The 27,446-nt window shown below is 38.9% G+C and overlaps 1 protein-coding gene across 3 annotated transcripts in view; it reads right to left on the reverse strand.

The window, feature by feature from the left end:
- Positions 1-649: 649 nt before the first annotated feature.
- The window catches only part of TTC21B (tetratricopeptide repeat domain 21B), a 62,743-nt gene continuing 35,946 nt past the window's right edge, over positions 650-27,446 (reverse strand). The window contains exons 20-29 of one of the 3 annotated variants that reach the window (XM_073241595.1): positions 23,014-23,202; positions 21,914-22,024; positions 20,840-20,921; positions 15,175-15,325; positions 14,830-14,991; positions 12,873-13,068; positions 9,106-9,330; positions 5,814-5,930; positions 2,250-2,317; positions 650-1,083 (exon numbers count right to left, since the gene is read on the reverse strand). In XM_073241595.1, the coding sequence (XP_073097696.1) occupies positions 2,291-2,317; positions 5,814-5,930; positions 9,106-9,330; positions 12,873-13,068; positions 14,830-14,991; positions 15,175-15,325; positions 20,840-20,921; positions 21,914-22,024; positions 23,014-23,202 (1,260 nt within the window). In that variant the 3' untranslated portion in view covers positions 650-1,083; positions 2,250-2,290. Of the gene's footprint in view, positions 1,084-2,249; positions 2,318-5,809; positions 5,931-9,105; positions 9,331-12,872; positions 13,069-14,829; positions 14,992-15,174; positions 15,326-20,839; positions 20,922-21,913; positions 22,025-23,013; positions 23,203-27,446 lie in introns of those variants that run through there. The other 2 variants (XM_073241594.1, XR_012133417.1) reach the window with 2 other exon arrangements.

Raw genomic sequence — 27,446 nt, forward strand, 5'->3', positions numbered from 1 at the left:
CAGCAAGTGACTTTCAAAAAACTATTTACTGAGAACACAAATGAAGTTGAAAATTATGTTCATTGTGTTTAAAAAGACAACTGAGAAAGATATAGACAACAAATTAAAAATAATGCTAAGAATTAAGATTGGGTTAAATTTATCATACAAGGATGAGAAATGCTAAGCCATAGCCTTAGGCACATAGAGCGAGACGTTGCTCACCAATAATATTTAGTCACCCTTTTCCACCAGATGTTACAGTGTCGGAAATTACAACAAATACCTAGTCTTTGAGCTGGGGTTAATTATTGCTATAAAGGTTTACCTATTTAGGCTGATTTCAGGTACTGATTATTTCTTAAGATCACATTGGCATTGAGAGCAGGAAGAATGAGTTCACCAAAGGGAAGGTAAACTCACATTCTTTATACATTTCCAAAAAGATTTTTCTAGAAAAGCCTAATTTTCCGAGATACTACTCATTTATACTGCAGACTGAATGGGGAGCATATCTTAATTTTGTCAAACTTGCCACGCCATTTGAGTTCCAAGAGGAACACAAACTGTAAATTTGTAAAATCCTTATTAAAATGTATAATTTCTTTTTCATAAATTATTTACAAGGGAATTTACTCAAGCAGCTGAAACTAGAGATGTTACAAAGTACTTGAACAGAGAACAAAAGCATTTTAATTGTTTCCTGAAATAAACAACTAATACTCTTTAGAAAACACAGTACACTAAATTACATAGAGTTCAACAAAATATTCTTTATAGAAATGGGTCATAGTCTTTACCACAGAGAAACCTAATCAAGAGGGTCAGTCAAACCAGCTCTCATTCACCTTCCCCATCAGAAAACATCTATTGGCCACAGTATATCTCTTTACATGCAACAGCAGCCTCTGCTGGAGAAAGAGAGGAATCTTCTATTACAAATATTAGCTCAAACCTATTTTGAACTGGAAAAACTCAGATTCCCTTCATTTCCCATTTAATCAACACACTAAGTCAAAATAACTTTCAAGGTCTTAAAGATGTGCGGGCTTTATCAAGTATATCCTTTCTGATTTTTGGATAATTTGGATGTGTTTCAAGAACCTGCAGGAAAAAACACAAAAGAAGCACAAGAACTTGTAATTAATTATCAAGAAGCAGAGAGCTACAAAACTTCCTAGAAATGAGCATTACAGAGGAGATTTCATTGTCTAAATACTACAAATACAACACATCTTAAAGATGACATCTGAGCCATGACATAATGACTCATTTCCACTAATAATAATTATAGGGAAATAGAATATGAGTACAACTTATAGAAAATACAATTACTTCTTAATAGATGAATTGCAGAAAACAATTATGTATCAATAATTTAAAGTATTTTTAAATTTGGTTATTTATACATGACATTTAATAAACTCTTAGAGAGTTATTTTTAACTAAGAGCACACATCAGATTTACCTAGAGTGATTTTGAAACATACAGATTTCCAAACCTCCTGAATCTACAAGTGGGGAGACACTAATTTTAAAAAAACCCTCTACCAATAATTCTAATGTATAATCTTGCATCAATGTACAGCCTTAACCTTAATGTGAAATACTCTTACAGCAGGGCAACTCAGTAATCAACAGTGATCACCGAGGCCAAGTATTTACTATGATGATGCTGATACAGCCATCTGGGATAGGAGACATTACATAATTCTTTCCTAAGAGCTTTTCTTGGGGCTCTTAACAATGTTTTACATAATGCTTTGCACGGAAAATCAAAGGAGATATATATTTTAAAACTGTAACATAAGTATGTCACATCTTAGTGAGGTATTTAGATGGAGGTCAACTACAAAAATTGGATGACCTCTAAATTACAGAAATATCTTTTACCTCTAATTTATGAATCTGAATTCTTTAATAACCAAACTTAGACACATTCACCAGAACTCCTACTCAGAATAATGGCTTGGAAAATCTGTAACAATCCTCAAACATCTTCTGACTTAAAGATGCAGTTCTATGTAACACGCTTCTCCTCTAGCCCTTGTCTTTAAATTGACATAAACATTTTATTATTTGAGTCCTAAATAAGCATATGTTTAAATCAACTTTCCTAAGTTTCAAAAACTGATAACCCCTCCTGAATGTATTTGCTAAGTCATTTAACTAAAATGCTACATCTTCTACCTCTATTCATGTACATCTTGAGATTTGTTCAAAGTAGGAAATTGTGCATCTGAATAATTTTAAGAAATATGAAGTATTACCTGATGACATATGTCAATTGCATCCACATATTTTTTTGCTTTTAAGTAATTAAATGCCAGTTTGTATCCTGTGAAGACAAAGAACCATAATGGTATAGTAGCATTTATAGAGCACACTGCCTCCCTTAACTTTTTTTTTTCGCCTTTCCCTTTGTTTGCTTACTCATTAGAGAACTCTTACCAGAGGCTGGTGAGTGCACTAAGATGGGAGAAATGATGAGAAAATAGAAGGCCAAGCGGCCAGAAAGGGGAACGGGTAGGAAGAGGATGGAGCCGGAACAAAGGTCCACAGTGACTGCGCTGTTGGTCAGAGGACCGCCGTCCTCAAGTGGACTTTTTGTAACTAGAAAAGCCTTGTATTTCAGACTGTAGTAAATACTCAATGGTGACACCTATTCATTTATATGGTATAGATTTACTCAGCACTTAACCCATCAGGCGAACTGGTTCGTACAGTTACAAGGCTTACATTCTACTAGGGAAGAAAGTAGATTATTTATGTAATTAGGTAATTTATATAATTATGTTAAGTAAATGAATAGTTTCAAAACCGAGATAAATGCTATGAAAGAAGAGTACAGGCCAAGAGAGCTATAATAAGAAACCTGGCTGGGAAGGGGTGGGTGTCAGGCGATACTGGAAGTCTGAAGGATGAGGCGCACACTGGGCCAGCAGGGTGAGGGGCAAGAGGTCCTTCGGGCAGAAGGAACGCGCGTGGGAAGGCCGGCGGCAGGAGGGCCCACAGGGGCCAAGGGCCGAGAGTGCATCGTGAGAGGGCGGGGCAGGCAGGCCAGCGCCCGGAGAGAGGGGCGTGGTCGCCGGACACTCGGCGACGGCGATGAGTAACAGTTACCACAATGACTAATACTGGAGTGTCATGTTCACATAGCGGCAACTTAGAAGAAAGTTTTAAGACGTTCTCAAATGACTGCTGTTTTCCTGTAAGAATGCTGTGGGAGTTAGCAAACTACGGAGAAGGTGAGAAAAGTAATGGTGGAAATGTATTCGATAGATATGATATAGCATGATGTAAAGTTAATAAATTAAAGACTTCATTTTACCTCTTAGATATGTGAAGTAGGGAAATTCAAATGCTGCTCTTGGGCTCTAATCAAAGTACCAAAACAAAAACTTTAAACTTTCAAACAAATGTTTGAAAACAATTACTGGATAATATAATCATATGGTAGTAAAAAATAAGAAATAGGAATTATCTAGAATTCATAGTACTTGATATATACACACACAAACATACATACAGAACTGTCAGAGATGAAAACACGAAGCTTCAGAGTGGTAAACTTGGTAACATTAAAAAGGAATTCTAAAATGCACAAATAGAGTTTGTGACATTTAAAAAGGATGTCACGCCAAATATACTTTACATGGAAACTAGAGCCAAAATACTTGGATGTAAGTTTTGGTTTCTGGCTTTCTGACTAGCTTTGAGACCTCAGCTTAGTGTCCGGAGTGTCTTGAGCTGTCAATTTCCTTTCCTCATCCAAAATATGGAGATAATAACCTCTCTAGCTCTTGATGCAATTTTAAAGATCAGAAGACATACCTGTTGTGAAATGCTTCAAGAACTTTTCAAGCACAACACGTATATTAGCATTTTTTCTTGACAAACACTAAATAGAAGCACTAAGTTTTAATGTCGGAAGAAACCTGACAGATTACTTTACTTAAAAACTTTCATAGAGCAAAAAGAGGGCTAGAAATGGCACCGAACATGGGCACTGCAGCTGCATTATACCTGTCAAGCTTTTAAGACTTTGACTCTATACCATCAGGGGGAAAAATGGGAGAGAAGGAGAGGGTAAAGAGAGAGAGAGAGAGAGAGAGAGAGAGAATACAAATGATGCGAAACAGTCCAGCGACAGCCAGGCACCCTGAGAATGGGAGCGCAGGGAGAAACTCGCGTGAGTTCTTCTCCCACTGGCTCTCAGTTCCTGGTGCCTTTCATTGTGACAACACTCAGGCTTGAATCCTGTGGGAAGAACACACCCAGGATTTCAAGCATTCCCTGACCACTGAGAAAGAGAAATTCATCGTTAACTTGGTCAGGCTGGCTGGGGCGTCTGGATGCAGTGACATTCCTACAGAAGAAACTAAAGAATGAATGACCGTCTCCGGGAAAACTGTCTAAGGAGAAAGTAGAGGAACTGATAGAAAGCAACTACAAAATAATTCAAAGATGACAAAACGAAACAACCAATAGTTGGAATCTCTGTATCTGCTAAGGTCTCCCAAGAAACAGAATATTTAAATAATTTAACTTCTAAATGCATTCCTTCTGCGGAATAAAGTCTTCATTTTACAAACTGATTTTATTCTCGTAAGATGCACAGTATCTGAGAAGGAAAATACTATCAACAAATATGAGTTCCAATGTCCTACGCAAGTCTAGAAAAATAAAAGACCCCAGAAAACACAAGGTGGGGAAAATCCTGAACTGAAGCAGTTAGTGTAAAGATGACCCACCTGACTGGAAGGTAAATCTGAGGCCATACCCTCACACGGAAAAGGACTGCTGCCATCTGAGGCTGAATTAACAACTACTAAATGCTTGATCAAAAACAGCGTTCTTACACATGCAATTAGTCTTAACTTATACTTATTTAGCCACGGAATCTAATCTCCCCATATTCAACTTCTCTCTCTTTTTTAAAGAAATAACTATTAGTATCTCACCAAATACTCCAAAGCAGTTTGGGAAACAGGATGTGGAGTTTCCAAGGGGGAAGCCTTGGCAGCAGACCTCAGGAAGGGCCAGTAACGGGAGTGTCTGAAGAGCAGTCTGAGGACACACACGACAGAAGTCTGCGGTGGGAGGGCCACACCCTGAGGAGGGGGGACTCCCTGGGCTGCGCCACAGAGCAGACCTGAGCGGCTTCAACGAAGCACGTTTTAGCTCAATGCAAAGGGAGAGAGGAGCACAGGGACGCGCTTCCTCACAGCGTGCGGTGACGCTAGTCACCAACGCTACAGTCCTCTGGAGGCTGCCCATCTGTCAGGGACACTGGAGACTTGAATTCCTCAAATGAACAGCCTGCCACTTGGAACAAGATGATGTTTCAAGATGGTAAGGAAAATAAAATGCTCCATGGTCAAATCACAGTGGGAAGCACATCCCTCTGTGATACCCATCACAACATACACTAGGGTTCAAAGGCACTGAGGGATTCCCAGTGAAGAACCCACAGAACGCAATTTATTGCAGTGTTTTCCTAGGGACTTGACAATGGGGCCTTGTTCCCACAGCTTTACCACTTTGGAAATGGCAGAGGGTGAAGGGCAGAGAAAGAGGCAGCATTAGATTAGATGTTGTCTAAGGTGACTGAGGACAAGTTTGAATCTCAGGAAACTATACTTCATAACTGTCAGTAGCCAATAATCTACTATGAATATAAAATTTATTTTTCAGAAGGACTTGACAAAAGAAGTTGGCTCTTAATGTCTATTTTGTTCCTAAAAAGATAATCAAATGCATTTAAATGAAGATTTACAAATAAAGCCCAAGTTTCCTGTGAAAACCTGGTCTCATTTGTTATACTCACCTACCGCTGGATTTGTCTGACTGCCGTGCTTCCAGGCCATCTCATAGTTGAAGGCAGCATCTGTATATGCCTGCTCTTTCTCCATAATGTATCCCATATATTCGTAGGCTTTGCAGCAAGACTTATGAAGCAAGAATGAAAGATACATCAATAGATTAAGCTTGATACCACTAAGATTTTATGGAGTGCTTATGGCTGCAGTGGTCACCTATATTAACTCATTTTGAAATGGCACATAAAACAATGGCCTTCAACTGTGGCTAAGCAATGAAATCATACAGGACTTCATAAAAGATTCTGATGCCAAGCTTCCACCCCAACCCTGCAGAATCAGGATTTTTGGTAAGAGTCAAGGGAATGTATATTTTATATATAGACATGCACTCTTTTTATTACAGTCTCAACACATATAAATACAGAAATAACAATAAATGGAACCCCACGAGCCCATTATCTTCATAACAATTAAATCATAACTAGTAGTTTTACCTCTACCCCACACACTTGGCCTTCTGTATTATCAGATACAAAAATCTTCAGATAGTGTATCATTTCATTCATGGTTTAGTACGCTCTTGAAAAAGAAGGACTTACTTTTAAACATAACCACAACTTATCACACCTAAAATGTTAATAACTACTTGATATCCCTAAATATCCAGTCACTATTCAAATTTCAAATTGTCTAAAAATGAATTTTAAAAAAATTTTAGTTTGTCAGGATGAGGGTCCAAATAAGGCCCACATACGTGACTGGCTGAAATGTCTCTCAAGTCGTAGATCAGTGCCCTGCTGAGCCACACTGGGGCCTGAGGCCAAAGGAAAAATGTGCAACACATCTTTCTGTGTATTTTTAAATTATTTTTCCCTGAACACTAATTTAAAAATTGAAAAACTGAAAAGTAGATATATTAAAAGTCTCATTATTTTAAATTTGAATATTTTATTTATACCCAAACAAAATCTACTACAATTTTACTTTCCTGACTTTCATGGAAGAAAATACATCAATATAATTTTTATTAAGACCCCCACCCATTAAAAAATCCATGTGAATATTTTTCCCTTTGCATTGGGCTTCAATAGAGCTCAGCGCAGCACTGTCAAATCCTGTCTTTTTAACACTTTGACATTCTGATTAAAAAAAAAAAATTACACTAAATTATTATTTATTATTTATCTTGATTACTACAATGGACTGACCGTTTGTGTCCCCCCCAAATTCCTATGCTGAAACCCTAATCTCCAGTGTGTCGGCATTAGGAGGTGAGGTCCTGGGGGGCTGACCAGGTCACGCTCCTCATGAATGGGAGTAGTGCCGGTATCAAAGGGCCCCAGGGAGCCAGGTGAGGACACAGGTTGGTGGGGGGCAACCCAGAAGAGGGCTCTCATGAGAACCCCGCCATGCCGGTCCCCGATCTTAGGCTTCCAGCCTCCGAAACTGTGAGAAATAAACCTCTGTGGTCTGTGTACTACCCAGTCTGTGGTACTTTGTTAGACCAGCACAGGCTGACTAAGATAATCACTGAGGATTTAAGTTTGCCTTTAAATTTTGGACCTGAGGTTCCACTCGCCTCCCCCAAGCCTGGCCCCGTGTTAGATGACTGTATGTTCTTCCCTCAGGAGGCACACACCTGACTGTCTTTCCATGATGTTATAACCATTTATTAATTTATCAGGGTTGGAAACGGTGACAGTTAATCTTTCTTCATTTATTAGCTGGAAAATATCTCCTTTTCTACTATTTTGTTACCCACTAGCATAGTTCATACAGAAAAGGTGGGATAAATGCCTTTTCTTTTCCTTTATTATTCTTTTTCTTTATTCGCCAGCTTTAGAAATAATAGTTCATTATTTCATTAGCACATTTCAGTGGTGATGAGTTAAGCGTTCTCTCCTTTTTCTTTTTTGGATCTTTTTAAACTCACGGATTTAAACATAATTTGGTGTGTTTCAGTCCACTGCAGTTATTATTTTTATTAATATTTAAAGTGCCCAACTTTGGCTACTGGGAGTGTCTTCAAGTTGGTTCCCGTGTCCTTGACATGCCTCTCGTCTTCTTCGATAGCCTCCTTGCCACCTGGGATGACGAGATGGTCTAGAGTCATCCTGTCCCTTTCTGCCCCAGATCTGGATGATCCCCATGTTTTGTAATGTAATCTAAAGTTTCTACACCCTGAATCTCATGCTTCCAGTACTGACATGCCTAGTTAGCCGGGCTGACGCCTCTAAGGTAGCCATCAGGTTTAATCACGCAACACACTGCTGTCAGCATTCCGGCAAACTGCAGTTCTATCAGCACCAAAACCTTCAGTCCTGTGTCTTCTCGCTAAATCCTATACTAGGTATATAAGGGTCAGCCACTTGACAGTTTTAAGATTTTCTAAAGCCTACTGATAAGTATGCTCTGCTTTTCAAGGTCACTTTAGCTTAAAATTAGATGTATAGACTATAAACTGGTAAATGGACTGATGTTTCAGATTTTTAAAGTTCCTAAGAAAATAACTTAATCATATTTGATCATAAATAACTCCTCTTTAAAAAACAAATTATCCATTTTGTAATCTAATTTGCTCAAAGAGAACACATAGATTTAATGTAATTAAGATATTGCAGTAACTGATATGAATCTGTAAAGATGAATATCCTTATGTTTCTAAGTTGAGTACCATTATTTCTCAATAGTAATACATTCTAAACATAAAAAAATGTGGTGAGACATCCATTTTTTTTTGTGATTGAACATGAAAATGCCCTGTTACTAAGAAGCTTTGAATTTTAAGGACTTCAAGATTTTCAATTTTATACCTAAAGGTAAGGACTTTTTATTAAACAAATCAAATTAAATTCTGAAAAGACTTTCCCCACAAAATATGGTATGCATAGTGGATTCTAATAATATGGAAATGACATGCAGCTGCAGTAAATTCATTAAGAGTATTTCTTAATAGGAGGGACAGACGTCCACAATTAAGGTTCTTTTGCAATTTCCATCAGTTCTGGAATGAGATGGATAATCACAGGTAAATGCTTGACATTCTGAAAATACTCCCTGTATGTAGGGCACAACTACAGCTGAAACCTGAAACTGCATAATCTCTATTTTTCTTTACTTTGAAGGGCAAACTGCTTCTTTCTTACTATTGTTAATTTCTTGATTGTGGTAAGAATAAACATTTAATTTTCAAAAAAACACCCAAAAATCGTTAGAAATGGACCACTACTCTGTAACAGCCTACTGTAGAAGGCTTCCACAACAAAGGTCAACGATTCATTTTGACTCTCCAGGCACCTACCCTGTTATGGCGCAGGCAGCGTTTTAGGAGTTCTTCTGCCATGTCGTATTTTGCTGATTGGATATAAATATCAGCAAGGAGCAGCCAACTCTTCTCAAAGTCCTCGGCATCAGCAGCGTTCCAGCTCATTTTCGCGATACGCTTCAGCTGGTTTCTGGCTTTTGGCGTCTGTTTCAAGATCATGTAAGCTGTTGCCATTCCCAAAAGTGCTGGAATATGGTCCTTCTGTGAGGAAGCAAACCTTTAGGCCCCCAGATATACAAACACAAATATCCTATGTTTAAAAAGAAACAGAGAAAGGAGCAAGGGAACATGATGATCTAAGAACTGGCCCGTGGACTCTGTTTCTGGCTCCACAGGGAACTGAAGTCCGGTCCTTACTGAACCAACACGTCACGTAACCCCGGGCTGCCGTGAAGAGGCCTGGTCAGGTACCGTGGGGTCAGATAATTCAGCAAATGAGAAGATGCCGTTGCCACAGAATTCCAGACCATCAGGGTGGCTCTGCCGTTAGTGGGACTGGCTGGCCGTTTGGGTTTTGTATAGAAACAGGAAAAATAAAGTTCCATTTCGGTGTAATCCTAAGTGAACATTTGTGTTTCCGATTTAGCGTTTTGGCTCCTTAGTTCTTTCACTTGTGAAACAGGGATGACAACAGTGATTTTCCTGCAAATGATACTCCTTGTCTACGCTGACTTGTAGTGCTCTTTTCCTCCCCATTCTCATTTTATTCAAAAGCCTTTTCTCCAAATAAAGTTTGACCAATGGAATGTTATAAATAAGGCATGCAATTAATTAACCACTTGGAAATTATATGAAATAAACTTATGCCTTAAAATATGCTTTGAGATTTGGAGTCTGCAGCTTTTGATGTTGTCCATAAAACAGGATGTTCTTTTAGATGGAGTTCAAAGTCAGTAAATGTCCCTCTGTGAAACCAACCGATTAATAAGAATTGATAAAAAATGGAAGCCATCAATGATCTATCCAGAAACCAACTTACTAAGCAGTATGTATAGGTGCCTGATCAAGCTAAGGTGGCTTTTTAAATTTCAGCAGAGGGATAGTGATGATTTTATAAAGCGGAAGGCTTCAGTTTAAAATACAAAGATAAGAAGCTGTGATTCAGAAATTATAGTGCCATGATTGTAATAAAGTCACACTGCAAGACAGACAGCAAGTTCAGGCACCCAACAAAGAATCCTGCAAAAGGGGAGGAGAGCGTTACAAGGCTTAATGTTCAACACTGACCATGGCTGAAAGTCAGTAAAGACCCTGGAATAGCAAAGGACATTCATCAGAGCTCATCAACACACTTTTCAGGAATATAAGACTCCCTTAGCTCTAATTCTTTGCCTATGAATAAACATCCAGTATTAATTTGTTTTCCTAATAAAGGGATGACGAAAAGGTTGAGTGCCAAATCCAATTGGCTTAGATTTTGGAGACTTGAATGAGATACTATTAATTACTGAGTCCCACCTCCACCCCAGGAAGAGAAGAAAACACATTTGTTCTGTATTTGTCAGAAGGTCCTAGGACGGCCTGAGAACTGGCACTGTGAAATGTTGAGGCCTATTCACATACTAAAAATATTCCATGCTCTACATTAAAAATAAGCTCTCTGGTTTTGAAAATCACACACCTTGAGCATGATTAGAATGAATCAACTCCGCACAGCTTGCTCACTCCTGAGGGAACCGAAGGGGAGTTTCTACACCTGCAAACCCGAGTTCTGACCCCCTGCCTCAGCCCTGTGGTGTCCTTCTGGTGCAGTTGCCCCAACGTGTTCCCTCAGCTTTTCTCTCTCACTCCCTGTCATTCGAAGCTGCAAAGACTTTAGATCATGAAGGACAACACAGCTATATTATAAACAACACACCTTTACGGTAGAAGGTGACAGGATGAAAGCAAGTGGAAACATTTTGTCTGGGTTTAGTGTATCTCCTACATTTCCTCCCATGACTTCCTGTCATAGACCTCTTTTTCAATCAACCTGAATGCCACATATTGCTGTGAACATACCCGATGCTTCCCTGCCTCTTGCCTTTGTTCGTATTTTCTCCTTCATCTAGGATTATTTTCTCCATTTGTGCCTGTGAAAACCCAATTTATCCTGGTTCTTCTCCACAAAAGGGTCTCCCAATTCCCCTTGTCCTGTCCCTACAGCACTTTTATCTGCAACTCGAGGAGAGATTTTGCTTTGTACACAGTATGCCTGCCTTTTATCTTCCCTGGATTATGAGAAACTGGAAGACAGAACTATACACAGCTTATCTTTGTGATTTGCAGTGTGCTTAGAATCTACTGGCTGCTTAATGAATATTCATTGTATTTAATATATACAGCCTATGAATTAAAAGAGAAAAATGCAAGAAAAAGTGCATTGTTCCTGAAATTTCAGTTCATAATCAGTCTTTGGACAATACGGTCAGCAAAGAGACCTGAGGAATAGTATATTACTAAACACATATGCAGAAATGATAAAATTATGCAGTCTCACCAGCACAAAAACTGACACAGTCTAGCAGCCAGCTGTGACGTCACTCACCACTCTGGGCAATTCCCTCACACTTCGCAATCTCAAGTCCGGTTCCAGGGTGGGAGGCCACCTCACAGCACTCAGTAGCTAGGACGCCTTCTCTTGAACAGTGCCTCACCAAAACTGTACAGATTTTTCTTAGACTTCTATGATAGTCTTACTTCTGGTCTCTGTTCAGCCCACCACTGTCATCCACCTGCTGCCACACAGCCCAATCCACCGAGCACAGGCCCCGAGAACACAGCTCCACTGTCGGAAGGGCTCCGCTCTGTGGTGTTCCTGCTCTCGTGTTACCGTGCTGTTTGGCTCCCAGGGCGGCTTACAGGGGTAACAGAGCGCCAGCTCGGATTTTTGTACTCAAATGCCAGCAGCAGCTGTAGGTTTCCCAAAGCCCCCCGAGGTCCTGGGAGCAAAGCAAGGGGAAAGGGCGACTGTAGGGTACTTTGGGTACCACTGTGACCTCTGAACCACAAGAAAACACAACAGAATTCCGTATACCCTCTCAGAGACATGGAATTACAAGTTTCTGGTGGCCTACAACATTGCTGACTGGAACACACGAGATCCAATGAGTGTGCCTACAAGTAGCTATTACCAACTGCTGGGGTGGGTGCCTAGAAGTCCTTCCTTAATACCAAGTAATTGAAGAAACATAAGGGAGGCACATCTGAGTAAGGTTAAAAAGAGGAGAAAGCCTTTATCTATTATTATGATGAGTGGCTTTAGTATTAATATTAGTATTGTTGCAGGGGGTTACTTCAGTGTTGCTATAGAACACCACCATTATTTGCATGACTGGATTATAAGCTGTCAGCATTGATCTTAGCCCTAGGATTGGAAAAATTTCAAGTTCACATAAAGAGAAAGGGTGAGCTATCAAGGCAGCGAGGTGTTTATTTCCACTTAAGAAATTAACCTATGCTATGTCTACAACACATAAATTCTCCAGAGGATAAAGCCATTAGTTTGAGAATTAATTTATGCCCTTTTGAAGAATTTCCTTTCTCTAGAATTCACCATTCTAACAGCTTGATAAATACATAAACAACATAGCAAAAAGTTACAGTGTCTTTTCTGGAAAGAAAGGTACACTATGTGAAATTACGCCAAGCTCTTTATCTAATTATTTAATAATAGTAATTAAGTCAATCTTCAAACAATGAATCAAAATGCATCTCTCTATATAACAAGGAAAGATAACATGTAAAGTTGAAAACCTACTAACCTCAGACATTGCTATTTCAGTGAAGGTATTCAGCGCCTGCTCAACGTTAGATTTCTGTTTGGTAGCCAATAGGCAATAGTTTTCCATTATGCGAAGTTGTACATGACCCTCAACAGTCTGAGGTTTTAGTTCTTTAAGGAGTTTTTCTGCTGTTCTCACTGCTAATTGCACAGACTCTTGCTTCTCAGGTGAATTACTGTATACAATTAAAAATAAATCTCTTATGTCTGTTACTCATAAGTAAAATTCATGGAGATTAGAATGCGCTCTAGAGTACATAGGCTCCCTTTTTGTCACCAATTTTAAAGCAAGCCCTCTGAAGATTGTCACTCATTCTCTTCTAGCACAAAACACAGTTACAATGCATTATATTTAAACAAAATCAATAGTGCTTCAATAAAATACCATTAAATCTTTATTCACTTAGGATTGAAGACAAAAAGTAGACAATATCTATACATGCAGTAACTGTTTCAACTACTAGACACTAGAATTCAGGATAAGTAGATTCAGATAATCATCACGTGGTGTTTCTATTCAGAAAAGGAAAAACAAGAAAGGAGGGAGTGAAAAGTAACTACCCTTGTGAAAGTACCTACTGTGTACCAAAATTATGTATCTGTCAAAAGATTACAAACTTCAAGTGCAATAACCATCTGAATATGAAAAGGGAATTAAATTCTCAAAGCCCAAATACTAAAGCTATTGGTCTGCTCAGGCCTCAGTTAGGCGTTTTTCTTCTCTAAAACATTCCCCGTTGCTGGTTACCTTCTGTGAATTTCCCCTCCTTTCCCTTCTGTAACATTACACAGTTTGGGTTCTCTTCCCACAACGGTGAATGCCCTTTCCTGACTTCTCTTCCTCTTCCAATCCCCTTAAAGTGTTACCATGCCCCAAATTTAGTTTTCAAACTTCAGTTCCTACATTCATGGCATCCCAACAATCCACTCTGAGCACGTCTCCCAAACCTGTATCTCCACCTGTGGCTTCCCTTCTGAGGTCTAGTTTCGTATTTTCAGCTACTTGCTGAAGATTTCCACAGGGATAACCTATAGTTGCATAATAGTATGTTGCCTTAACCTTTCTACAACAAACATAAAATAAACATGCCTCTCCCCTGTTGTAAAACTTCAGTGGTTTCTATAATCCAACCCTTTAAACCGGACACTGAAACCTCTCAGCAATCCGGTTCTTTCTCTACACATCTCCTGACAACTTGGCACTGCTGAGATTTCTATGAATTCTTCCAACACTTAATATCTATTTAACCCATTTCTGTTTTTTGTCAGAGACTGAACAGTTTCAGACATTGTCCTGCCTCCCAGGTAAATCACATGCTCCTCAAAGCAGAAACTACCTCTTACAACCATATACACTTCCATCCTTCAGCACTGTACCCTACCATGCCTTGCCCAATTCTGTGAAGACAAGCAGTAACCACAGGTTGGTAGAAATATTACCATTTACCAGGAGCACACCACAGTAACTAACAGCAGGAACTCTGATGGCAGGTAGAGCTCAGTCCTAATCTTGCCTCCACGACTTAATAACTCTACCACATTAGGCAAGTTAATTCTGAGCTTATTGCACAATAGTGTTGCAGAAAATAAATAAGACCCTGCACATAAAGTATAAAGCACACGGGATGGCATATAACTATTGTTTGTTAAGGAGTTACTATTATTGTGTAGACAATTTTTGCCAAAGAAATCAAATTAAAAAATTTATCCTATTTTTTTATAGAGCAATTAGGAAAGTGTCTCCCTAAATGCTTGTTCCAATGTAGGAAACCTAAAAGCATTTTGTGCTTGTTTCAGAGGACAGTTATTCTAGGGAACAAATGAAAAGAATTTTTGATTTTTTTCATGACTTTTCATTAGTGCCATCCTAGAATTTAGTTTTTTAGAAGTTATCCTTGCTTATCAAAAAAAGAGATAATTTGTCAAACACTACTCACCCCAGGTCTCCTTCCAGATTTTCAAATACTTCGCCTCCAACAGTTTCATTATCTGGATTCAAACAGATTTCTATCATATTGTAAAGGGCATTCTGGCCCCAGTCACTGTCTTTTCGAGCTTTATTAAAATGTCGAAGGGCATCATTTGGCTCTCCAGTATGCCTTGTTAGATGTAAAAAAAAAATCACTCCGATCACTTACTACAAACTGTTAAGTCATTTATCATCTGTTTGGTAAATAAAATTATCAATATATTTTAAAGTGTAGATGTATTTTAGAACAAAAAGTTTATTCTACTTTCCATAATGGGAAAAAAGCTTTATGCAGGACTGCCAATAGACTTACCAAAGATACAGTCCTTTACAGTACTGAAACCCCGGCTCCGATTTTGCTCTGGAGTCACGTTTCTCAGCCATTACGAAAAACCTTGGGACATCCTCAAGTTTCCCACATCTTCTTAGGAGATCAATTAAACGAGAGAACGTCATATAGTTATCTGGAAACAAAGAAGAGTTCACATATGGACCACATTTTTTTTGTTTTGGAGGTTCTAATCTTACTTCATTCCAGTATAGTTTACTTCAAATCAAGTCCAATTTATAGTTAAGCAAAGGAGTGCCTTAGGAGTTCTAAGTCCCTAAAGAGGTTGTGTGGACAACTGAATGCTCTACCATAGGACAGAGGCTGGGGAGATGTCTGGTCAGTGACAGAAAGTTCTGCAAAGGCAAATTCATAAAAATGTACATTTGTTGTAACCTGACTTTTCAGTCACTCCTGGGAGAAAGTCTTTGTGTAGATGATCTAAACTCTAACTGTAAAATTCAGGTGGACTGCTTTGGTTACACAGGGCAAGTCTCTTTCTGAGACCTCCTTTCCCACTAAATACAGGTAGGGAGGGGATAAGAATGGTGCATTTTGATGATAATGTTTGAAGTGGGCAATTAGAAATTTGAGTCTAGACTTTTTTTAACATGTGTATGTACCTAATATACTAGACACTAGGTTACCATAATGTAACCTTAACATATTAGTCCCAGCATTTTAATCCTCTATTTTACTTTCTAAGGAAAAAGAATTAATATATTTCTTTGGCCTCAGGTATAATTTACTGGCAGGTTCCTAGAAAGCCCTCCTCTCCCAATTCTATCCAATTCCTTCTTATCACTAAAATACTAAGTTTTGAGAGTAATTTAATAAGTTATTTCTTAAGATCATAAAAATAGTGGACACTTTAGAAAACTGGGAAGAATACAGAAAAATATAAGACAAAAATTATTCATATTTCCAATAGCTAGAGATTACATGTTGGTATGTTTCCTTTCATATATTTATGAGTGAAAAAAATCAATCTATGAATATTTAAATATAAGCAAATAAGTATGTTTCTTGGTGTATGTATATATATACATAAACATATAAAGTTGAAGTCACACTATGGATTTTGATTTTGATTCAACATTATACAGTAAACATTTCCCAATTGTCATTAAATGATTTTAATGGCTGTATAATAGTCCATTATGTTGATGGCTCATATTTTATTTTTCTGTAGTTGTATTTTTTAGGTGTTTGGGCTTTCAAGTTTCAGTTAGCACAGGGCTCTTAGTAGATTTGTAAAAATCCTTGTTATATAAGCTATTCTGATCTCTTTTGTAGGGTGACTTAGACTTAAAATGCATAAACAAAGACTTTCTGCACCAATTTATCCTTGATTCTGTATTCCAAGAAAAAAGATTCAGCAATTCCACTGATGGAACTGAAAGCAGGGACTCAAACAGATATGTGAACACCAGTGTTCACAGCAGCATTACTCACAATAGCCGAAGGTGGGAAAAAGCCAGATGTCCATCAACAGATGAATGAATAAACAAACTGTGGTATGTACATACAAGGGAGTATTATTCAACCTCTTAAAATAGGATAATATTGACCCTGAGAGAATATTGTGAAAATCAACTAAGATAAAGGCAAGAAATAGCTTTAAAATTACACATTTCATTACTAATATTTACAACTGCAACAGTTCTGATAAAAAGTAGAATGACTACCCTATAATGAAGTCACAGAATCTAGAACCTATAGTGGATAAGGCAGGATTAGGTAAGAAAGTGAAGGTTAAAATTTATGGCCAAAATTTGTTTGTATGATTTTGCTAATATGTGTGATGAATTATATTGCTAATATTATCTGAAGTCAACCTTGGTAGGCCAGTTTTTTGAAAAATTACCACCTTACAGTATTACTGAAATGTATTCATTATTAGATTCAAATTAGAATTACCACAGGTAGATCAAAGTGCTGTAACCTGTCTTTTGGATAACCGTAAAATCTGACAGCAGGCAAGCTTCTGCACTTAAAGAATCTGTTGAAAACTGAAATGTACTACATTCTGAAAAAAACCTAGTCCATATTTATTGGCGGATGAGAAGATACCAAAATAATTATATTATGATGTGATGCAGCATGAATGAAGTGCTATGGAGTCTGGTGCACCGAAGTCCTAACTTGGCCTAGGGGAGGCAGGAAGGTTTCACGTAGGATCAGACCTCTAAGCAGACTGAAGGTCAGGAGGATCTTGCTAGACAGGCAGAAGCGTTACCAGCGGCAGATGGCATGTGCAGAGACAGAGCTGAGAAGAGTAACGGGCATGCTGGAGAGCTCACTGTTATTAGATATTAAAATGGAGGAAGAGGGGTAAGAAATACACATGGAAGGATAATCTGGGGCCACATTATTATCAAAATATGCTATGATTTTAGACTTTCCCTTGGAGTGCCATCCTAAATTTTAAGCAAAGGGATAGCTTTTGGTTTTTAGTCCTTTGACAGTCCTATGACGGTGTGGGGCAGCAAGAATCTAGAGGCTAGATGATTAGTTGGGAAACTGCACTAGTCTGGGGAGCGGAGACAGAAATCTTAATCAGAGCAGTAGGCTAGGAGAAGATAGACGGGATGCGATAGCTAGCTATTAAGCAGACAGACGATAGCACTTGTTAGTGTGAGGGAAAGGTCGAGAACTCAGATTTGATTTGGAGATTTCAAGACAGAAAAGGCGTAATTTGTCAAGAGATCAGCAATTAGATCTGTAAGAAGAATTTTCTACTAGCGAGGTTAAGTCAAACTAGTACAATTCTGAAGTAAGCTAAAACACAGCCTTCATTTAAAGTATAAAGATGACCTGTAACGTACACATAAAGTGAATGTAGATGCATAGTTTTAGAATAATTTGGAAAAAATAGATCTGTGGATAAACTGTAAAGTCCTATTTGGAATAAAGCATAGAATGCAAGATTAAACATAGAACAGCACATAAACCATAAAAACTTACTTAAATTTTTCTATTTTTAAGGGACTTGGTATTTCATATTGGTTAATTTATTCAGCCAATAAACCATTTACTCTGCATCATCTATGTGCCTGGCAATGTGTCTGATGCTGGAGATACAAAGTATGATGTGATCCCTGAAAATTGAGGAATTTTCAGGCTAACAGAGAAAAAAATAAATATGTGTGTGTGTGTAAATATTTCCAGTAAGTCCTGGAAGAAGTGACAGAGGTTTGAAGTGATCCATGGTGAGGCTGGCCAACTCATCCCCGTCTGCTGAGACTGTCTTTCGTTCAGCATTGAAGGTCCTGCATTCCAGGAGGTCCTTCAGTCTTGGGCAGTCGAGGTTGGTGATCACTGTGCTCAGCATCACATAAGGCCTCTTACAATGTAGGCGGTGGCAGTAGGGATGCAGATTTTTACTTTTGGCACAGAGTGAGTATACTTTGGATTATGTGCTGGGAAAGACAGAAAGGAAGGATAAGGAAGGCAAAGTGCATTACAGGCAAAAGGAAAAACACACACCCGAAGACCTGGAGGGGTGGTTGTACGTCATTTGGTATTTCTCGAGTACAAGGTCCTTACACTGAATTTATAAAGGACTCATTTTTATATTCGTTTATGAACAGACAGTCCAAAGCATCAAGTCTACTATGTCAATTTTACTAGTATCTACTTGGAAAAATTGCTGATGCCAAGGAACCTGGGTGACACACAAGTCATATGATGGATGGGGGGCTTCTTCAAATGTACGTGAGGGCGATTCGGCCATCAGGGGCTTAGAAATATTCACAAGAGGAGTCTCTAAAAGAGAACCCAGGTTGACTCATTCATTTACAGGGACATGCTACAGCATGGGGCCACTTGGGGCACACAGAATGCAAACTTCAAGTGCTAGTCAGAGAAGGAGAAAGGGACAAGGCAGAGCCTAGAATCCAAGGCAGACATGGCAGGAAAAAAATGACTTCAGCCTCAAGAAAGTAAGAGTGGGGCTTGGAGAACTGAGGTGTGGGATGGGCTGTATTTCGGCCTCAGAGTGAGCACAGGAAGTAGGATGTCACTGCGGTGACCCCCCTAATAACATCTGCGTTTAAACTGGAAATGCCCAGGCAGGAAACAAGGTGGCCCCAGGAAGTCCAGAGGCAGGAGAAAAATTCACAACGTCAGAAAAAGAAACTGAAATGTTGGCATTTCCATAAAAACAGGATTTTTTCCTTCCAATGTCTGCTTCTCTCAGCTCCAAGTATTTGTATGCTACCTACTGGCAACGCACAGAAAGACAGGGTGATGAGGCCCCTGCGATCATCTCCGTGAGAGGACGGCTGAGGTTAGGGGGTGCTGGCAGCAGTGGTGGTGGAAAGTGACAGCAGTCCAGACATACTTGTCAAGGTGGCACCAGCATGGACGTGCTGACGGCCTGGACGTGGTAACTGACAGAAAGATGAGACAAAGGCGGCTGGGAAGGTCTGCGGCCTCACACTGAATGGTGATGCCATTCACTAATGTGAGAAATGGAGAAGGAGCCGACTTGGAGGGAAGGAGAAGATGGAGTGTTCTATTCAGGACGTGGCGAGCTGCAGACACTCCCGGACAGCCGAGGGGGAGCGCAGCAGGCCGGGACGCATGCGCGGCAGACTGCAGAGGGACCTCCCCGAGACATGAGCGTGTACACAGCACAGAGCCACGGGCCTGATCAAGTCACCCAGCAGGGGGAATGTATAAAAAACACAGAGAAAGGTTTCAAAAACTGAGATCTACAATATTCTGATATTTAAAAGCCATAAAGGAGAAGATAAATTATAAATGAGAGTTAAAGAGTGGACAGCTAGGAGAAGAAGAACCAGGTAAGCCCCGCACCCCAAAGACAAGTGCAGAAAGCCCTTCCCCGTGCAGGTGGGGAGAAGCGGTGCTCAATACAACAGGCCGGCGAGGAGACAACGGAGAACGGAACACTGAGCCGGCAGCACGGAGGGGACGCTGCACAGGTGCAGGAGTCCAGGAGTGCAGGAGGCAAAATGAAGAAGGCACATACAGAGATTCTTCAGAGGAAATTTGCTGTAAAGGAAAACAGAGGAATTGAGCAGCCACTGGAAGTTAAGAGTAATTGGGAATTTAGAGTTAGTTTGCATTTTCTGAGGAATTTAAAGCAGGGAGATGTCACAGCATGTGTGTGTGCTGCCTGGGAAAACAGGGGTGGTGCAGGAGAAACGCTGACTGGAGGTGAAAGCAGCTTCCAGCGCCCACAGGGAGGAGCTGGCTGCGGAAGGGACGTGGGCCTGCGGAGGGCCCCCCCGGTGGGGAGCAGGCGACGGCATGACGGGAGGGCAGAGGTATTCCCTTCCAGGTGCTCATATATTCTCAGGGAAGCAGGGGGCAGGGTTTTAGATGAGGATGACGAGGGCAGAAAGGGTGCTGGAGGTTTGAGGAGAGATGAGAAAGGCTAAAAAGTGCTGGAGTGAGTTCACTGTATGGTAGGAGTGTCAGGCAGGGGCCTGGGGTCCTAATTTAGACTGAGACCAGCCCACGGTGCTGCGTCTTCCTTGCAGCTATTGCGGCTGCTCAAGGGCAGGTGTGGAAGAAGCCGAGTTGGATTTGACCAGGGTTGGGGTTCTTCCAAGGAGCATAATAACCAAAAAGAGGAAAAAGGGACTTGATTGCATTACAAGGATAACCAGTGGCTGTTTACCTGGTTTGCGTTCTAAAAGCTGTTGTAAATGAAACACGGCTTGTTCATAGTCCTGTTTTCTGAACATGATATCTGCCATCATCTGTAAAGGTAAAAGTTGGTTCTAAAAATAGTGCCATGTATTTTACAAAGCATATTCCTCCCACCAGGATTAAGGGCTATGAACACACATGAGAAACAAAAAGAAGACAACATTTTATAAAAAGGAGCTATTTAAAATTAAGGTACACCATAAGCAGATAGCATCAAGATCAGTTTAACGGAAGATAATCAAGGATGTACAATAGATAGCGCTGTTCACAAAACTATATTTTTAGCAGAAAAATTGTTTCAAGTGGTTATTTTAAAAACAGAGATTTGAAAGGAATTGCACATTTTATGTGCTATCATAGAAAAGATGGCCTAAAATGACAACCAGAAGACTTAAAAAAAAAAAAAAGCACACTTCGAACCTAAATATTTCAACAGAATTTAAGATAAGACCTCCTGAGATTGTCTCATTGTGTGTTTTAAAAGGGAGACCTCTTACATTTCTTTTTAGTTATAACAACAACTTTGAATGAACCTCACAAACTATTATCTATGTAGCTGTTTGAAAACTAATACATACCTCAACCCAGGTAAAAATGCAAAAGAGAGGCCAAACTATGTAAAACAGACCATCTAAGAATGATACATGAAGTTTGTCCCTGTGACTCTGAAGTCCCACTGAAACTTTTAAAGTAGTAGTTCAGCATGTCTGAGTAAGTACTTAAAAGTTCATCTTCAGCATATTACAGCTTTACCACATGAACTCCTCCTGACCACGCATCCTCTTAGGCATGAAGAAAAATTAACTAGGCCCCAAAGGGCAAGGGAAGGCCTGACTTAGGTTTACCATTCTTATAAAATAAAAAGATTCTTGGCCTTTATTGGCAAAATGTGCTAACACTGTTAAAAATATTATTCCTTCCAAAAGCTGACATGAGCTAGCCCTCTCTCATCTAGTATTAGTTTTATCCAGTAAAATCTGAAAGTTCCACATGGAATATAAAACACAACTGTCTCCATGGCACAGAAGTCTCTTGGACCAACCATGGTGGCAGCCTCATTGTCCTGGTCGCTCTGGAGCAGGAGAGCACAGTGTCGCAGGCAGGCCTCGGGGTCGTCCTGTGCCAGGTATAACCGCGCCAGCTCCAGCATCACCTACAGAGGAGAAGGGCAAGACAAACAGGAAGGGAGTGAGGAGAATGTCTGGACACAGATTTAAACTTCTGGGACCAAAAGTTATTGCACAAATTTCAGCTGCCAAGGATGATAGGCAGGAAAACTACAGGCAAGCTTGTTTCAATTTTCTCTTATACTGGAACAAAATGGTAAATCAGGTGGTAACACACTGAAAAGAAGAGAGACACAAAGCATTGTGAAAAGAATACTGATCTTAAATTGAGAGATTAGACTGTAGTCCCCGCGCTCCATGATGGGGCCAGGTCCCTATTACCTCAAACTGTTTTTTCATTTGAAAAGAAAAACCTTGAAGCAGATAATCTCTAAGGCATGCTTCAGCTTTAAAACTGAAAATGTTCCATCTTAAACTTTAAATTCTAGCATATGGTTGTCTTTTGTTCTACATCACTTATTAAGTATCCCATCATTTATTAGTGTGTTCTTAAAAATATTTAGTCATCTATGAAGATGAGAAAGTAATAACATTTTAATTATAGAAGCAGGCACGTATTAAGTTTTCTACACCAGTATTATCTTTATGTTTATTCTGCTGCTGTGCCATGTGAGGTAAGATTCAATGTCATTACTTTTGAATATCCAGCACCAAACAGCAATTGAAATAAAGACGTGTACAAGAGCTCCTTAGTAAACTGAACTGCATCATCTCGATCCAGATTTATTTGAGGCTGAGAAATTGTTTCCAAGTAACTATTAAGACCCAGATGAATATTGAAAAAAAAAAACACAGAGCTTGCATTTTTACTTTATATCACTTCTTCCATAATTTTTGGACTTAAACATTAAGTTTAATCATGTGTTTTGAAGGATTTCTAGAAACAATATTGATCTTTTAACTTATATTTCTGTCAATTTCTTTTTTTTATAAATAAACTGGTAAGAATTTTACATGTGGGGAAATGAGATGACATGTGGAATAGAAGGTGCTTAAAATTTTACGAAGGTATGACCTTGTTATCTGTTTCCCGATGAACAAGGGCCTCTCTGTAAAACTTGATTGCTTTTTCACAGTCTCGCTGAGCTACAGAATGTTTTGCTATCTCTGCACAAATTTCAGCTGCTAAATGTTTCTGCGCAGGAGCTGCGTCTGGCTGTTCCATCTGAACACGTTTTAGTACCCGAGCTTGTAATTCCAGAGCCTAAAAAAAAAAAGAAAAAGGAATTTAAAAAGAAGAGAAATTAAACAATTCTCTATAACTGACAATACAGAGTAATTTTTCAGAAGATTTATGTAAGCTTTATTGGCCCTTAATCTAACAAAGCCTGATCCAAGGAGAAGGTCTTACTAGAGGTCTTAAACATGCACTTTCTTGCAAATGAGCCAGCACGTACCTACCTTTCCCCTGCAGTACTATAAAATTAGTCTTTTCCTGCTGTTACCAAGATATGTACAGGAAGCTCCCTAAGTGAAATGCAGCCATGAAACAAGTATTTGGAAAAGATGTCTAGGGGCGGTAGTTAAATACATGAAAATTTAAAATGTCTATATAATAATAAAATAGTATCTAAAAGTTTTAAATCAAATATTGGCAGGTTTCAGGCAGCAAATACATCCATATATTGTTCATTGCATATGTATTAGTCCACTCTTTCTGGGGCATATGCTAGCAAAACACGCTAACTTGATAAAATTAACCAGGCTGTTGAACCTAATTATTCCACTCTTGGGAAGGTCCTAAGGACATTACTTAGGAGGACAAAAGAAAAACAGAACAACAAAAGAAAACCAAAAGATCTGGAAGCATCCCAAACGTCTAAAGATGGGGAAATGGCTAACTGACTGATGGTGTGTGTATATATACATACAGTCCTACACTATGCACTGATACCCTGACAGGAGGGAGGGGTCTCCTTTAGGGCAAGAATGTAGATTTTGTTGCTAACTTACAAGAATATCAATCAGCCTTTTCATCCACTTGTCCGAGTACCTTCCTTTAATAAGTGACAGAGAATTCCTGTGCCTTAGGCCTTCACAATAAAACTGAACTTTGAGCCAGAGACAATCATGCCTACATCCACCACACGATGCTACATGCAAGGAGCCCCTCTGGGACTCCAATCACAACGCTGGCTGACAACTGGTATTTGGTGAAGATGGCTTAAAGCTGCCCATTTTTTGGAACCATGGGTTATAACATTAATTTACAGTGTCTTAATAAGCATTCTGTTGGAAATGGAAAGAAGAAGGAATAAAAGTATTAAGTGTATTTAGTATGTGGTAAAGGAGTTATTTCAGAAGTCTGAAAGTTTTAGGAAGTAAAATTAGAAAGACTCTGGGTTTCCCTAAATTTACCAGATCTGCCACTGCCTAAACTGTTTGGCAACTATGAAAAGTACTATGACGGAACTCCTAAGTTCCACAATGTGGAGAATTAAGTCAATAAATGGTTGATGGATAAATTAATTTAAAATATCAGAAACCTTGATTATGCTTATTGTTTGAATTTTGCCCCAAGATTTGTCCTTTGGAGGTCATGCTGCAATTGGGGAGAATTTTACAGCTCTTTAAATTTTATTAAAGATGACTAATCCCTGTGCCATAACATATAGACTTAAAACTGAATTTTGTTTGTTGGCAGGGTCTAGTCAGGATACGCCATTTGCTCTTTTTCTAGTGTCATTTCATGTGTCTGCTTAGATAACAGAAGCTCATGCGACCAGGGTGGCTGAGATTAATGATATTTATAAAGGGGTGAAGGAAGCCAAATTCACTTCTAAAATGTTTAAAAGTCTTAATTTACCAAAATTACACTTTCCTTGCAGCTAACAGTAGTTAACCTAGGGTTAGGTGCAATTCTCTCTCACGTGATTCAGAAAATAGGGATAAAACATATCAACAATTAAGGATATTAACCTTGTTGAAGATTATGTATTTTAATGATACCATAAGGTTACAGGGGAATCACAGAAATCTAAGAGTCCAGGCTCAATTCATTCACAAGAACAAAGAAGTTATTGGACATCACCTATACATATTTATAAACACACACACACTGTTACTTCATGCTCAAAATCCAAGTATTTGATAAATTATTTGCAGAATACAGAACTCTTCCGAGTACACAAACATCAGGTAAAAGGGAGCAAGGAGCATGGTGGTCTGGGAAGCACGCAGGATGAGCAGCGGGGTGTTCTATTTTCTACTTCAAGCTCAGAGACCATGGGGACAAATAATGAACAAACTTGACATAATCCGCATATACTGAGCCAAGCACTTAGTAATGCTACAAGCATATTATTTCAAATCCACATGGTAACTTTGCCAAAACTGATTATAACGTAGGTCATAATGAAAGCTTTAACAGACTGCAAAGGATCACAACATGCATTTGACTACAATGGAATTAAACTAGAAATCAGTATCAAAGATAACAAGAAAATCAGAACTGCCTGGAAATTTAACACTATATTTTTAAGTGACTCCCAGGTCAAAGAAGCAAAAGTAGAAATGAGAAACTATTATGGGGGATATAGCTAAAGTAGGGCTTAGAGAGAAATTTATCACTTTAAATGAGTAAGAAAAGAGCAAAGGCTAAAAACCCGTAACCTAACATACTATTTCAATAAAGTATAAAAAAGATAAGCAAACCAAATCCAAAGGAAGTAGAAGAAACTAATTAATAAGGTAAAAAGCAAATATTTAATGGAACCAGGAAAGGCAAAAGTTGGTTCTTTGAAAATATAAAGACAATAAACCTTTGGCATAATTGATCATTAATAATAAAAGGAATATAAAATAACCAGCATCAGGACTAAGAAAGAAGACATTTTTACAGCACTGTGCAGACATTCAACAGAGGACATAATGAACAAATTTATGTCAATAAATTTGACAATTTAATGAAATGAACAAATTACTTAAAAATATAGTTATCCAAAATAACATAAGCAGAAATCCAAAAGTGATCAGTCTGAAACCCATTAAGAGTTTTCCATCAAAAGAACCTTGAGGTCCCTGTGAATAGCCAAAGCAATCCTGAGAAAGAACAAAACTTGGGGATTACCCTCCCTGACTTCAAGCTCTACTGCAAGGCCACAGTAATCAAAACGATTTGGTACCAGCACAAGAACAGATCCATAAATCAATGGAACAGAATAAACAGCCCAGATATAAACCCATACATATATAGTCAATTAATAAATGATAAAGGAGCCATAACTATACAATGGGGGAAAAGACAGCCTCTTCAATAACTGATGCTGGGAAAACTAGACAACTACATATAAGAGAATGAAACTGGATTATTCTCTAACTCCACACACAGAAGTAAACTCGAAATGGATCAAAGACCTGAATGAAGGTCAATGGAACCATAAAACTCTTAGAAGAAAACATAGGCAAAAATCTCTTGAATATAAACATGAGCAATTTTTTCCTAGACACATCTCTCCTCAGGCAAGGAAAACAATTAAAAATGAACAGTGGGACTACATCAAACTAAAAAACTTTTGTACAGCAAAGGATACCAAAAGCAGAACAAAAGGCATCCTACAGTATGGGAGAATATATTCACAACAACTCATCTGATAAGGGGTTAACATCCAAAATATATAAAGAACCCATATGCTTCAACACCCAAAAGACACATAATCTGATTAAAAAATGGGCAGAAGACCTGAACAGACAGTTCTCCAAAGAAGAAATACAGATGGCCAACAGGCACATAAAAAGATGCTCCACATCACTAGTCATCAGGGAAATGCAAATTAAAACAACGAGATATCACCTCACACCAGTTAGGATGGCCACCATCCAAAAGACAAACAACAACAAATGTTGGTGAGGATGTGGAGAAAGGGGAACCCTCCTACACTGCTGGTGGGAATGTAAATTGGTAGAACTGCTGTGGAAAGCAATATGGAGGCTCCTCAAAAACTAAAAATACAAATACCATTTGACCCAGTAATTCCACTCCTAGGAATTTACCCAAAGAAAACAAAATCCCTGATTGAAGACATATGCACCTCTATATTTATCACTGCATTATTTACAAAGCCAAGATATGGAAGGAACCTAAGCGTCCATCAGTAGATGAATAGATAAAGAAGATGTGGTACATATACAAAATGGAATATTATTCTGCCATTAAAAGAAATCCTCCCATTTGCAACATGGATGGATCTGGAGGGTTTTATGCTTAGTGAAATAAGCCAGGCAGAGAAAGACAAATACCAAATGATTTCACTTATTTGTGGAGTATAAAAACAAAGCAAAAGAGAAGGAACAAAATAGCAGTAGACTCACAGACTCGGAGAAGGAACTAGTGAAGACTAAGGAGGTGGAGTTGGTGAGGAGGGGGAGGGGGAAGGGGATCAAAGGGCACAGTAATTAGCAATCACAATGTAGGTTGGTCACAGGGATGGTAGTACAGCACAGAGAATA

Source organism: Manis javanica, chromosome 7, assembly GCF_040802235.1.
Source record: "Manis javanica isolate MJ-LG chromosome 7, MJ_LKY, whole genome shotgun sequence".
NCBI lineage: Eukaryota > Metazoa > Chordata > Mammalia > Pholidota > Manidae > Manis > Manis javanica.